This window comes from Patella vulgata, chromosome 7, assembly GCF_932274485.2.
Source record: "Patella vulgata chromosome 7, xgPatVulg1.2, whole genome shotgun sequence".
NCBI lineage: Eukaryota > Metazoa > Mollusca > Gastropoda > Patellidae > Patella > Patella vulgata.
In genome coordinates this window covers 22935320-22949362 of record NC_065885.2, presented here as the reverse complement: position 1 = coordinate 22949362, position 14043 = coordinate 22935320, and the positions used below count along the sequence as shown (strand labels likewise).

General features: G+C 32.5%; 1 protein-coding gene across 2 annotated transcripts in view; it reads left to right on the top strand.

Annotated features, from left to right (window-relative positions):
* Positions 1-14043, top strand: part of LOC126828223 (uncharacterized) — a 41508-nt gene that overhangs the window by 19184 nt on the left and 8281 nt on the right. The window contains exons 26-42 of one of the 2 annotated variants that reach the window (XM_050557870.2): positions 980-1073; positions 1641-1771; positions 2337-2502; positions 2980-3077; positions 3595-3789; positions 4458-4738; positions 6291-6469; positions 6573-6724; positions 6831-6920; positions 7842-8044; positions 8389-8560; positions 9386-9536; positions 10041-10178; positions 11455-11633; positions 12009-12072; positions 12556-12655; positions 12886-13042. In XM_050557870.2, coding sequence (XP_050413827.1) covers positions 980-1073; positions 1641-1771; positions 2337-2502; positions 2980-3077; positions 3595-3789; positions 4458-4738; positions 6291-6469; positions 6573-6724; positions 6831-6920; positions 7842-8044; positions 8389-8560; positions 9386-9536; positions 10041-10178; positions 11455-11633; positions 12009-12072; positions 12556-12655; positions 12886-13042 — 2550 coding nt within the window. Of the gene's footprint in view, positions 1-979; positions 1074-1640; positions 1772-2333; positions 2503-2979; positions 3078-3594; positions 3790-4457; positions 4739-6290; positions 6470-6572; positions 6725-6830; positions 6921-7841; positions 8045-8388; positions 8561-9385; positions 9537-10040; positions 10179-11454; positions 11634-12008; positions 12073-12555; positions 12656-12885; positions 13043-14043 lie in introns of both variants that reach the window. The other variant, XM_056102197.1, reaches the window with a different exon arrangement.

Sequence of the window (14043 nt, the reverse complement as noted above, 5' to 3'; positions counted from 1 at the left end):
TCGAATGGAGGAATGGATATTATGATTTTCAGAGAAATAATATCTGTAAAGCATATATCTACTACAGTAGAGAAATAACAAATAAGTATTATTCAATAGTAAATGATATCCGCTGGAGAAGTATTATATAGTTGGTGAAATATTATTGAATGTTTTCCATGAGAAATAATATGTCCACAAGAGAAATCAAATATTATGATTACCAGAGAGATAATATCTGCAAAATATACTGAAACCCCTTTGATATACATGTATGGATGTATTCAGTTGTCTATATGTAATATGTATTATTAAATGTATATGACTATGTCTAAGTGTACATGTATGCATGCTGTCCATAATAGACGTTTTGATGCAATAAACATCTTATCTTATCTTATATGCACTACAGAAGTGAAATAAGTAAAGTATTTAGTAAAATAATATCCACTGGAGAAGTATTATATAGTTGGTGAAATATCCATTATCGATACATGTATATATAATATTAAGAAGTAAAAATCTATACCTCAGTAAACTGTATGATATATCCATGAGGAAAATTATATTTACTATAGATTGCATCCACTATAGAACTAGTGACTTGGGTGGCGGAATGGTGTAATGCATTCTCTTTTAGATCATAAGGTCTATCCCAAGCTTGTACATAAGTAATAGGGTCCCCTGCCCAGCCTCATTGATTTTCTCAAGGTCCAACAGTTTTCTCCCACTGCTAAATAACCATACATGCAAGCTAATTATAGAAATAGAAAATTGAACTACATGTATTTTTTTGTGTCAAAAGGATGTGAAACCCTGTCTCTCTCCCCGTCTCTCTCTCTCTCTCTCTCTCTCTCTCTCCTACAGAACTTGAGTAAAATACTATTAGGTAATATCCATAATAATGTACTATATCCATAAGTTAAAGAGTGTTGTCCATTCATGAAATGAATAATACAAATAAAAATAATCCAAGAAAAAAGACCCCATTTAATTTCAGGTATGTCCCATCACACCTATACCTAGCTATACATGAATTAGATGAAGGTCATGTTGGTAGATTTTCATTTAGAAGTCGAGATGGATTCTTACAGGTAAAACATACTTCACATTAGCTTGATAACGTTGAGAGAATACTCTACGAAACGTCGCTTCAAATACACTAGTAGCTGTTTTCCATAAGTATGTGTTTTGTTGTTACTCTATCCAGTTACTAAATGCCATTTAAAGAACATACTTCACATTATTATTGTAACCATAAGTGCTAATTCAATTAATGCATAGAAACTTCCATAACTGTCAGATCTTTTGTAGTTTCTTGGATGGTTACAGTAAAACAGATTATTGTAGGCAATATTTTTCTCAGTGTCCAATTTTACAACCATATACAGTGACGTAGTAAAGATGCATATATAAGATATACAGAACCCTTTTGAATTTCAAAATTTTAGTATCATGAATTTCAAATATGTTTCGCAGAGTTAATTATCCATATATATTTTACACTTAAGACATAGTATAGACTTATAACAGATATTTTTAAAAAATTTGCTTTCTGGGACTTGTTTACATTAATTTTTGATTTCATATGAACGTTTTTGCTGATGGGCGTGTAAGAGACCTAACAAGTACCAGTATATGTTTCTGTTTTGTTTTTATAGATTTTACGACCTGGTGGTGTAAAGAGTATGCAGGTTATATTAAAAGCTCAAGTTGTACATAAAAATGCTTTAATGGCAGGTGTACAACAGGCAGACATATGTCATCCATTGAAACATACAGAATTTAAAAGGTATAATGAGTAAAATGAGCCAAATTGGAATGATATATTTTGTAAATTAGTTACAAATTTGTTATTACAGAAAAATCAACCATGATCACATATTTTAAAATGTGCACAGAAAGTTAAATTCACTGATTGTATTTGCTTTTACATGGCTGAATACCGCCTAAAATATATTTTAATTGATTGATGAACATAAAATTAAGAAAACTGAAATATCAACAGTAGATATAGTTTCCATGATAAAATGAAACTTGTGCAAAGGGCATCTTTTACAGAAGATATAAACATGCCAGCTCCACCTTTTGCAAAAGTTTCATTTTTTTTATATCTTTGTAAATACGGAACAGACTGGAACCATTTTGGGGCTGATATTCCTTTAAGAGATTAAAATTATTATTGTCGTATTAATACAAGGTATTAAAATTTGTCATATGATGATTAGTGGTTTTATAATAATACTATGTCTTAACTAACAGATTTAACTTTTGTCTAGCAAATTGAATAAAATTGTTTGATAATTATGAACCTAGATTAATATGGAGATTGTTGTTATGATTGTTTATAATAGTAGTGGTAGAGCCAGCCCAACAGAAACTAAGAGCGAGAAGAGTTCTGTAACACAGATGACGAGTATGTCGACTGTTGTGCCTGGGGGTACACTCAGTTCCAAACATCAGATTGAATCTGAGGGAAAGAAAATATGTCCGGAAGCTTTTATATCTATACAGTGTGAAAAGGTAGTCAATTATGTATTAACTTATATTTACTGTATACAATATCAAATAGTACAAATGTTAAATATATATATAGACTGAGAATAATGCAATTTCATACAAATGTGCCTCCCTGATGCATTTGATCTTGTGCTAAAACAACCCCTCTGTTTGGATTTTGCCATTGGCATTGGAAATCCATGTGGACAGCAACTTTTATCAATTTAAAGATTTTTAGGTTTCCCCTCTTTTATTGTAAATTTCTCTGTCGCTCTTTTTTTGTCATGTATACGGCTAATTTTCCCGACTATTACAATGTGAATGATTGTACTAATGTTATTGCATCGATGATATTGATTGATAAAATAGAAAAAACACAGCCTTTTAGAGAGTAATAACATATTGTAAGCTCTCTTGGTGCATACTGATTGAGTAGATTGATGATATGACCTAAAAAACGATATTTATTCCTCGAAAATATGATGTCTGATTGCTTTTCAGGCTCCAAGTCGGGATCTAATGCTAAATGAATTTGTGAATAAAAAACAACAAATGGGAGTTCAATTAAAAAATCCTGAAGAACTTGAAAAACTGAAAAGGTATTTGAAAATATTACCATGTACCATAGGTGTATGTTATCGTTAATACTATAGAATATTATCAACAAAATATTACCATGCACCATAGCTGTACATTAAAATTATCAACAAAATATTACCATGTACCATAGCTGTTCATTTCTGCTAATGCTATAGAATTTAATCAAGAAAATATTATCATTATCAAGAAAATATTACCATTTACCATAGCTGTACATTTCTGCTAATGCTATAGAATTTAATCAAGAAAATATTACCATTATCAAGAAAATATTACCATTTACCATAGCTGTACATTTCAGAACTAATGATTTAGAATTTGATCAAGAAAATATTACCATGTACTAAATAGCTGTCCATAAATATTATCAACAAAATATTACCATGTACCATAGCTGTACATTTCTGCTAATACTACAGAATTTTATCAACAAAATATTACCATGTACCATAACTGTTGCCATGAATGATATAGAATATTGGTAACAGAATTATTACTTCACACTATATTTTTCAGGAGGTTGATATCAACATTTTGTGATCGATTTAACCTGCGTGTAGCTCAGTATTCATTACGTGGTCAACTTATACAATATTATCAGAGTATATTAAAACTATTGGAAGAATTCCCAAATATACGAGACACTTATTTTATGATTGGAGAAGTTAATGAGAAGAAAACTCATGTAGATGACTTGGAGCCTGACCCTAGGTTAGTCTGAGCTATGTATCGTTTTCAATCGAGAATCTCATACGATGAAGTACATATCAATTGAATAAGAAAATGTCTTCACCAACAACCATGGTTGATCATGTGTTTGGTTATATCATGATTCTACACATCACACATCTATTATCGTAACATAAGACCAATTTATTTCACCAATTTCGAAAATTATCAATTCAGAACATTTAAGTTCTAATTTATCTGCCCAATTCATATGTATTTTGAATCTATCAGTTCAGAACATTCAAGCTCCCTCATTGTGAATTTATATTTGTTTTAATTGATGTGCCCAATGTAATCTTAGCAATAAGCTACAGTAAAAGGAATATTGGACCAAAAATGGTTCAGTTCTGTTTGATAATTAAAAACATTCTATGTATTGAAAATTTCAAAGCATTTGGCATCCTCTGTAGATGATATGAAGAAGTTGGCGCTGCCTATAAGTGGTGGATTTATCTGATTTGTTTTCATGATTAAATGTAAAATAATGAGTAAGATAAAGAAGTGAGATAAGAAGTGTGATTAAGAAGTGAGATAATTTCCATAAAATGCATGATTGACATCATTGAAATTAATCCATATTAGTAACTTTCAGATCTTTACATCAATATTTTTACAATACTCTATCATTCATAAATAACTTTCTTTTCCAGGGTCTTCAAATCTCGTCCAAGGCAGTTGTTGTCATCCAATGGTTCAGCTGTTTTGAATATTTGGTTTATTCCTCATCATTCGGAGGTTTTATTGATGTTTAAACAATTAGATGATGATTTGTGTACACGTGCATTACGTCATTCACTAGCTGTTGTATCGTGTCTGCATGATATGTTACAGTATCTTTGTGCTCATTCTCGTCTAGGTAGCTCACACGCTCGTCTAGGATCACATAAACTAGAGTTTGTGTCGGCTGATTGGGGTGGTACAGAAGGGATAGGTTAGTGTGTGTCAATATATCTTTTTCTTTTTTTTGTTTCCAGAGATAACATATAAGTTACTTTGTTATACATGTTAATATAAACAAATCAGGGGGTTTGGGTGGCCAAATGGTTAGCACGTGCGTGCTGTATCATAAGGCCTGTCATTGAGTCAGCTGGCATGGTTTCGAATACCCGGTTGTATGTGACAAGGAGTAGGGTCGCCTGTCCAACCTCGTGGGTTTTCTCCGCGCATTTGATTTATTGAAATAAAATTGAACCATACGTTAGTCCCGAAATGACCTAGTTTGTCTCTCTCTATAAACAAACCAGCGGCACATAACATGTAGGTTACTTTGTTATACATGTAAAAATAAACAAACCAGCTTCACATAACATATAAACTACTTTGTTATGAATGTAAATATAAACATACCAGCAGCACATAACATAAGTTACTTTGTTATACATGTAAATATAAACAAACCCGCAGCACATAATGTATAAGTTACTTTGTTATACATGTAAATATAAACAAACCAGCGGCACATAACATATAAACTATTCGTTATACATGTAAATATAAACAAACCAGCGGCACATAACATATAAACTATTTGTTATACATGTAAATATAAACATACCAGCAGCACATAACATATAAGTTACATTGATTGATATACATGTAAATATATACAAACCTGCATGACTTATTTTTATATCAAAATAAACAAACCAGCAGCACCTAATAACATGTAAGCTACTTTGATATATATGTAAATATGTATATAAACAAACCGTGTAAGCTACTTTGGTGTATAAATATGATCAGTCATTGTAATGTTTTCTGTTACTGTTTAGTGTTTGTCTTAAGAGGAAATTTTAAGATTCATTTTTACCATTCTATGTATCGGTAGAATATATTGTAAATGTGTGTGTTGATTGTTACTTAAAAAACCAAGGACTTTTATCTCTTAATAAAAAATGATTTAGGGATTTGACAATTCCAAAGTACATGAATAGAAGAAGTAGCATCTTTCAAACAAATTGTTTTTAGGTATGGTTGAAATATAACCTTGATTGTCAGTCATCCATAATTGTCAGTCATCTTGTTTTTGTTATTATTACACTTGGTTGTGTTTGAATATACACTTTGGTAGGGAGTGGGGAGGGGGGATACAATTACAAAATTTAACCTTTAACACTTAGCCTTCTCGAAACCGCCTGAGTCACTTGAATAGCTTTGAACTATAATGGACTGTATATATGTAATATGTACTAATTCAGTGGCTATATAGGATGGGTTGAGATCAGCAGTTAATAGTGGTTTAGATAATGAACTACAAAACTCAATATTACTGTTCTGTAATTTTTTCAAGGAAGCGTGGTTATCAACATTTACATGTACCGAATGCTAAGGGTTAATGGGGAATTGTTTCAGTAATGGTTTTCTTGTCTACAAAAGTATTGTTGAATATGTTGTATTGAATATATGCCCACACCAAAAACATAAATAATCCATGTACTGGACTTCTAAACAATGTTACATATATTTCTTTTATTTTTATTCAGGATGTGAATTGCGTGAAATACAGAAACAAATAAACAATTTACCAACACCATCTGATCCTCAAGCCGTTGCCGAATTCTTGGCATTACGTCGTGATGTTATGTTTTTAGAATTTGACACGGCAGTAAGACATTCTATGGTTGATACTTTCATATCTACTGGCAACATTCCAGCATTTGAGGTACGTGTTAAAATACATTGATAAATTTACTATCGCTTAGTTTATTATTTATGAGAGTTTATTTCAAATCTCCTACGTTTTTTTTAAATTTTTTTATTTTCAGGCTACTACAAATAATACGCATCACGCTTTACCATCATTAAGTAACGTGCAGAGGCCAAGCTTATTTAACTCTCAACTTCCTGTTCCTGAACCACTTGAACCTCGTGACTCCATGGCCCGAATTCTTTTTCCATGGAGAACTTTTCTTGGAAAGTAAGTTGTGTTATATTTGGCTAAAAACATTGATGATCTATTTGTTTAATCAAATATTGATCAATCAGGTTGATACGAGTATTCCAAGATATATTTTTATTTTCAGGAATGGTCCATTCCCAGTAATGTTTAGTCAGTGGGATCAAATCGGATATTATATACAACTTTGTTTATCTGGTTTAAAAGATGTAGATAGGTAACACTTTAATTGCAATTTAACAAATTCATTTGGAAAAAAGAAATTTTATACTCCTTAGTTTATGCATGTTCCTTTAACCAACGACTGCGAGTTTCACAACATCTGGCCGTTGCTTGTTTACTTCACAATTCCCGAACTTATAGCTATATTATCTACAAAAACGTGAGCAGTAGCGTCCAATCAGAGGTTGTGACATCGCGACCTCCACGGAAACCTTGACATTGAATGAACCTTGAACTTTGCAACTCGATTATCACAGCTAGACATTTTAGCTTCAAAGCGCGAGATTTGGTATTTGCGACAATCCAGGAATCTGATAGGCTCACAAGTTGGGCTTGTACCCAATCGGAATTAGTGCTGAAATATGTAGGGTATTACGTGAAGGCCTTGATAAGATGTATGTAGTTAAAGCGAGATCAAGCCTTCTATTGAAGATGTAGTTTATGATGATAAAGTTTATGTTGCTATTAGATTAAACATTGCTACAGCATTTCATCCAGGAAATCAGCAAATCTGCTCATTCTTTTTCATTATTTTCATTGATCTTGCATCAACCGATATATAAGCAAATGAAAGCCATGTGTTATAGTTCCAGCTAAAAGTGGTTATAACCTGTCACCCCTGCCACAATTCCATCACTGCCATAGTGGACTGGTCTATAACCACTGTTCATTCAGTCTCAGTAGATTGACCCAAAAACCATTCTTTTGTGAACTTCCTATTTTAGATTTTTTAGTAGAATTGTTCCTCCATATTAAAAGTATAAAACAAGACTTTTAAGTTTTATTATCAAACACGATTATGACGCCATGCAGATTTAAAATCTCTGTGTCAGCGATCGTCCATTTAATTAAAAAACATCTGTGCTGAATGCATTGTAATCAGACAAATATATAGATGAATGATGATTTAATTCAGACATGTTGCAAATGGTGAAATACTGGGTGTCAGTTTATTAATGGAAGATGTTTTACAACTGGGTAATCAAGATCATTTATTAATCGAGGAGTCACCAGTAGAAGCTGATAGTCAGCTAAAACCTGTAGAACCTCATTTATCTCGACATGGTAGTCTAGCTTTAGGTATAAGTCGTGCTAGTTCTATTAGTGGAAAAGATTCGGGTAAGTATCAAATATAGTGGGCTAAATCCTGTTTTAAGCAGCCATTTAAAGGAACAGAGTAGTATACTTGACAGTGGTAACAAAGCACTTTCTGATTTTGGCCTCATATCAAGGCAGGATATGTGTAATTTTTCTGGAACACCTGATTCCGCTCCTCAAATAGCTTATCTGGGAGAAGGATGTCTTATATATGCACTGTGGATTTTCTGTGGTGTTTTTATGCAAATTGAATTTTTCAGATACTGTGATATTAATTTCAACTAGTTTTAGTTATCACAATACCTGAAGTTTCAGATATTTAAATTGTGACTGAGTGTTATTAAGATCAATATTGTATGTTTTAGGTCTATTTCTACCTAAGGCAATCTTAAGAAATCAACAGCCAATGGAAGCATACAAACTCCTCAAAACTTTTTTGAAACTATGGAAATGTCTTGAAGTGTTGAAATATGACTGGGGTAAAAGACGACTTATTCGACCTGCTATCAATAATACAAGTCTGTTTAAAGATTATAGGTGAGTCAGAATCTGTGGAATCTGTAGAATAATTTATTGGTTTTAATATTTTGCTTGATTCTATGAATTCATTGTCGATAAAGTATTATAAATAATGACATTTAAACGTTTAAAGATACATTGTCCAGAAAGTATTTATCGGGTGGTTATTTCCAATAAAAGTATGGCAAATTTGGTATATATATGGAAAGTATAGACACCCAATCATACTTGAAAAATACTGGATTACCCGAAAAACACCCATAGGGCAAGCATTATGCAAAAATGTCAGGGTATTACTAACTGGCAACCTGACTGTTGTCTGCCAGCTTATTGAGTACTAACTTGACTGAGGGAGCGGTTGTTATTTATTGATCAAATGTTTAGGCAGTTTTGGGAACATTGAGGGGGGTCAAAATAAAAGACTCTGCAATTTAACAGCGAAAAAAGAAGTTGCCAGAAAATAATGTATGGTAAATGGACAGTAAGTAATGAAAATTCATTCTGAAAAATGAACCCTCCCTCAAAGTAGTGAGGTGATAGACATGGCTTCCAACAACAGTTTATTTATAGCTTGTGGTATCTCCCCTCGAATACAAAGTTTTGAGAGGAATTTGAATCAAATTTTTGATAGATTAATTAGTTTGAATATGTTTTTGGTCCAAATATATCATAAACTATCACATTAAAAAGACTCAAAAAAGAAATTTGACTAAACATGGTGTTGGCATGCAGAATGTTGCAAATTTTTCTGCTCATCATTAATTCTTTGTAAATACTGAACGATCAGCAACTTGAACTTTTTGCATCAGACATGTAATAATGATTGCTTTAATTATATTTCAGTAAGTTATATCGTACAGAGTTATTAATACCTGTACTACAGACTATAGCTAGAAGATTAGGACAATCTGATATATATGATGGTTTAGCTTTACATACAGATATATTAGCTGTTCCTAAAGGAGCCTCAGAAGTAGAAGTTAAAGCTAAACAAGTAATGATACTCAGTAAAAGATTTATTTTAATGTATAAGCTAAAATATGGAACAATTCATTATATGGAAATATTGTTTTTGATTAGAAGGCATAATTACTTAAAAATTCAGTTTTATGTGAAAGTATATTGTCTATCAGTCCGTCTGTTCACAATTCTTAACATTTTTAGATTTTTTTTATTGTTCTGTTTGTCCTAACTAGGAACCCCATTGAAATTAGAGATTTGCACAGAGTTACTTTCCTTGTCATTAAAACCTTGTAAATTCTCTGCAAGTCAGATTTTTAGAGTATTTTTATTGCTGGAATTATTCAGTTAGTCGTGAGAATAAACAGATTTTCATCAAGTTAGTAACTTTGTCATTGTAACCTTATAAATGCTCTACTAAGTTCAGAGTGTTTTTTTATCCCACTCATTTCAGGAGCATATTTCATCAACCTATTATAGTATTTTATTTTTTGATGGCTATATTTGCTATGTTTATTTATGATGTAATGTATTTTAGATGGTGCGATTACTTGAAAATCTTGAATGTCACATGATCGGTGAAATAAGGAAAAGGATTGGTCGAGAAATGTCTTTAGCATTAGCTGAGAGATGTCGGGAAGAAAGTAATTTACCCACTGATTTGTGGAAAAAACCTGTAAGTTTTAATCTATTGATTTCTTTAATCAGTTGGTTAGCACGTGCACGCTGTATCGTAAGGTCTGTCATTGAGTCAACTGGTGTGGTTTCAATTCCCTGGTTGTACATGACAAGGAGTCTGTCCAACCTCGTGGGTTTTCTACGGGTCCTCAGGTTTCCTCCCACTGCTAAAGAACCCTACCTGCAAGCGAATTGAAATAAAGTACTAAAATCAACTGAGATTGAATAAACACTTTATAAGGATGAAAATATAAAACTGCATTATAATAAACATCTAATTAATACAAGTCTTATATAAACAAGAACATAATCAACTCTCGAGACAATTGGATGGCAGAAATTTAATTAAATTAGAATACCCAAAGATTAAAACCAGCGGCTGCCAGGCAGGATACGCCCACATTTTGCAATAGATGGATAGAAAACAAGCTAAAAAAAAAAATGATTTTTCGTACAATCAAGGGCCATAATTCAGGAAGTTACGATCCGATATGCGCGAATATCGACAGGAACCAAGATCTTTGAGTTATAAAGATATATTTCAAGTTTCGTAAAAATCGGATCAGAATTGTGTCTTCTAGATGGTCACAAGCTAAAATAGGCAATTCAGGAAGTTACGGTCCGATATACGCAAATATCGAAAGGAACCAAGAACTTTGGGTTATAAACATGCATTTCAAGTTCATCAAAATCGGTTTTAAATTGTGACGTCTATAGGGTCCACAAGCTGAAAACATGATTTTTCGTACAATCAGGGGCCATAATCTATGATACATGCCAATATCGAAAGTAACCAAGATCTTTTGGAGATAAACCTATATTTCAAGTTTCGTCAAAATCAGATAAGAATTGTGACCTGTAGAGTGTTCACAAACAATTGCACGGACGTCCAGGCAGACAGGGGCAACAATATACGTCCACATGAAAATGTGGGCGTATAAAAATTAACGATAAAATGGATAATCGAGACTTATTCTAGCTCGTCCAGTACCGTTGCTACAATAATAAACAATTTAGGCTACATCTTTGTCCACCAGCCATAATTTAACTCAAAATAAAGTAATTTGAATGAAATTTTCAGTATATTCATTTTTTATTATCTATTTTTGAACTATTATTGCAAAAACGTTGAGCTCTGTTCCTAAACTAAATATTACATGGTTCATCTTTAATGTAGTTTTTTTTATTAGATATATTTGGTACCAATTTTAAAAGGCATTTGTCATATCCAGATTGTATAATATATTGTCTGTCTTCTATATGATATATTCTAGGTAATGAAAGAAAGTTTTACAACCACACGACCATATATAGCTGAACATTTTGCTGAAGAGTTAATGAACGAGTTTGAGGAGAGAGATGGTACAATCACATTTAAAAAAGATCATTTTGATAAATGTTTGACGAAGCTCTATAGAAATGTTATTACCAGAGAAAAACAGTGCTTTGAAAGGTACAATTTATAATAATTGTGATTTTGACATCTATGCAAACCATCTCCTTTGTTTGATTTCTTGATTTCTCTTGCCAGGGGTTGTGGGGGGGGGGGGGTGGGGAGATGACCGGATGGTTAATGCATGAGTGCTGTATCATAAGGTCTGTCATTGAGTCAACTGACATGGTTTTGATTCCAGTTTCCTCTCACTGCTAAAGACCAATACGCGCAAGCGAATTATTGAAATAAAATTGAACCATATGTTAGTCCCGAAATGACCTAGTCAACTCTCTCTCATTTTAATACCAAAATCACATACCGGGTATTTGTGTTGAGTAAATGATAAACCCTTGTTCTATGAATTATTATATTCGTTTATCTGTATATTTTTAGTTATAGTATGTATTATGAGAATTTACTACGAGTTCACCATCAGCTGTTATATCAAAGAGAACAGGTGGGTCAACTAACTTTTTCTCGAGTTTTATCATATTGTTATATTTCACTAAACTTGTGGGTGAAAGTGAAAAACAACCATTCTCCATGTTAGAATTCCAATCTTTATCTTTATTACTCAAAAAGGCAGAAGAACTACAACAGAAGGGAGACAACTTACCTCTACTTAAACCTAAGGGTTCAGACCACCATGATTTTCAATATACTGCTATATGACAATATCCTGTACTAAAATATAATTTCACCTTCACACTATTATACTTTGTTATTACCTATAGTTAACAATTTACAGATATTAGTTATGCCCCTTTTGTATGAAGTCTAAATTTGTTATTATGTCATTTGCATTTCTCGTTAGTACACACTAGACTAGAGGCTACTATAATTATTTTTAAATCTATGCGTTGTCTCCTATTGAAAGGAAGAACTCTACTGATTTCAAATTATTTATTTTCCAGAGATAACATTTTTGTGTTTATTGCAGGAAATGAAACAAATTAAGGATCAATTAAAGTCTGCTCAGAATGGAACAATTGTGGACATACAATGTCAGTTAGCAGAGGAGGCTCATGATCTATTAATGGGTAATTTATTATTCATTTATATATTTCAGTTAAAATGTTTCCTACATAAGGCATTATTTGAAAAGTATTAATATTTCATGAGGCATTATTTAGAATGTATCAGTACTATTATTAACATGGACAGAGTTCAGAATGTCTTACCCGTGTTTCTTTTCTGACATATTTGGGGTGTGTAAAGAAAAGGGGTTTGATATCTCACTGGCATATAATGTTTTGGGGTTTATTTTCAGAGGTAACTGCTTTACGTGCTAAAGTTGGTGAAATGAGAGAAATAAGTCTATCACAGGAGAGAAATATACGAGATAGAGTTAAAGAAGAATATGATGATTTAGTTCACAATTTGTATGATTCACTTCTTAAATTGAGATCTAAATATGATGAGTTTAGGTAAGTGATTAACTAATGAAAACGATAAAAGGATACTTGTCGAAATGTTGTGCTTTTAGAATAAACCAGTGATTGTTTCCCATAAAAATTGTGTTCTGTTTAATTTCCAGTCTTGAAACAGTTACACAGTTTGACATTGCCCAGTATAAATATATTTTGTTTCTGATTTCTTCTGTTCTGAAATTTTAGTCAAAACAGGTCTTTCAAGTCTGGGATCATGACAATCTGATTAAAACACAGATCCTATTTCGTTTCGTTTTTTACAGTCCAAAATTTCGTTTTACTTGTCTTTACTACACTAGGATCTGAAAGAGTTGTTATATTACCAGTGTTTTGGTTGAAGTGAGGGATAAGCCAGTGAAACAGTCTGTTACAGCGGCTTCTTGGCATGCCATGCACGGAACTGTGGGTAAACCACAAGAAATGCTGATTGATTGATCAATATCTGATGCCATAGGGTCAAAAGCCGCTCGTACGACCCCAGACACGACCTTCAAGTACAACTTGTCAGATCTCCATGTGGTGTAGAACATTGAAAGTATAAAAAAAAAACTGAAACGAAATATAGATCTGTATTTTAATCAGATTGGGGATCATGACTGTTACTCAACTATCCTCTCACAGTCTCACGTAACAACTTTGGTCTTCGAAGGAATTGTTAGTGAGCAGAAATTTGCCCGTGTAACTGTTAACACTCATCACTTTAATCAGTTATAATGAAGGATAACTCGTGTTTTCCTTTTGTGTTTGTCACTTCCTTTTGTAGAAACCTTCATTACGTATCTATCGTAGCAATGATCTCTGTGTTAAAATTATATTTGGAATGTGTTTAATGAGTTCTATCACATGTGATAATGACTGACACCAATATTATCCTTTAAAGATCCCCTAATCATTGAAATCAATATGAGTAGGCCATAGTGCAATTGTCAGAGCGAAATGTCTCTCACTGCATGGGGTATCCCTTTCTTTATTAGCCCGGTTTGTGCAGGAGAGTACTT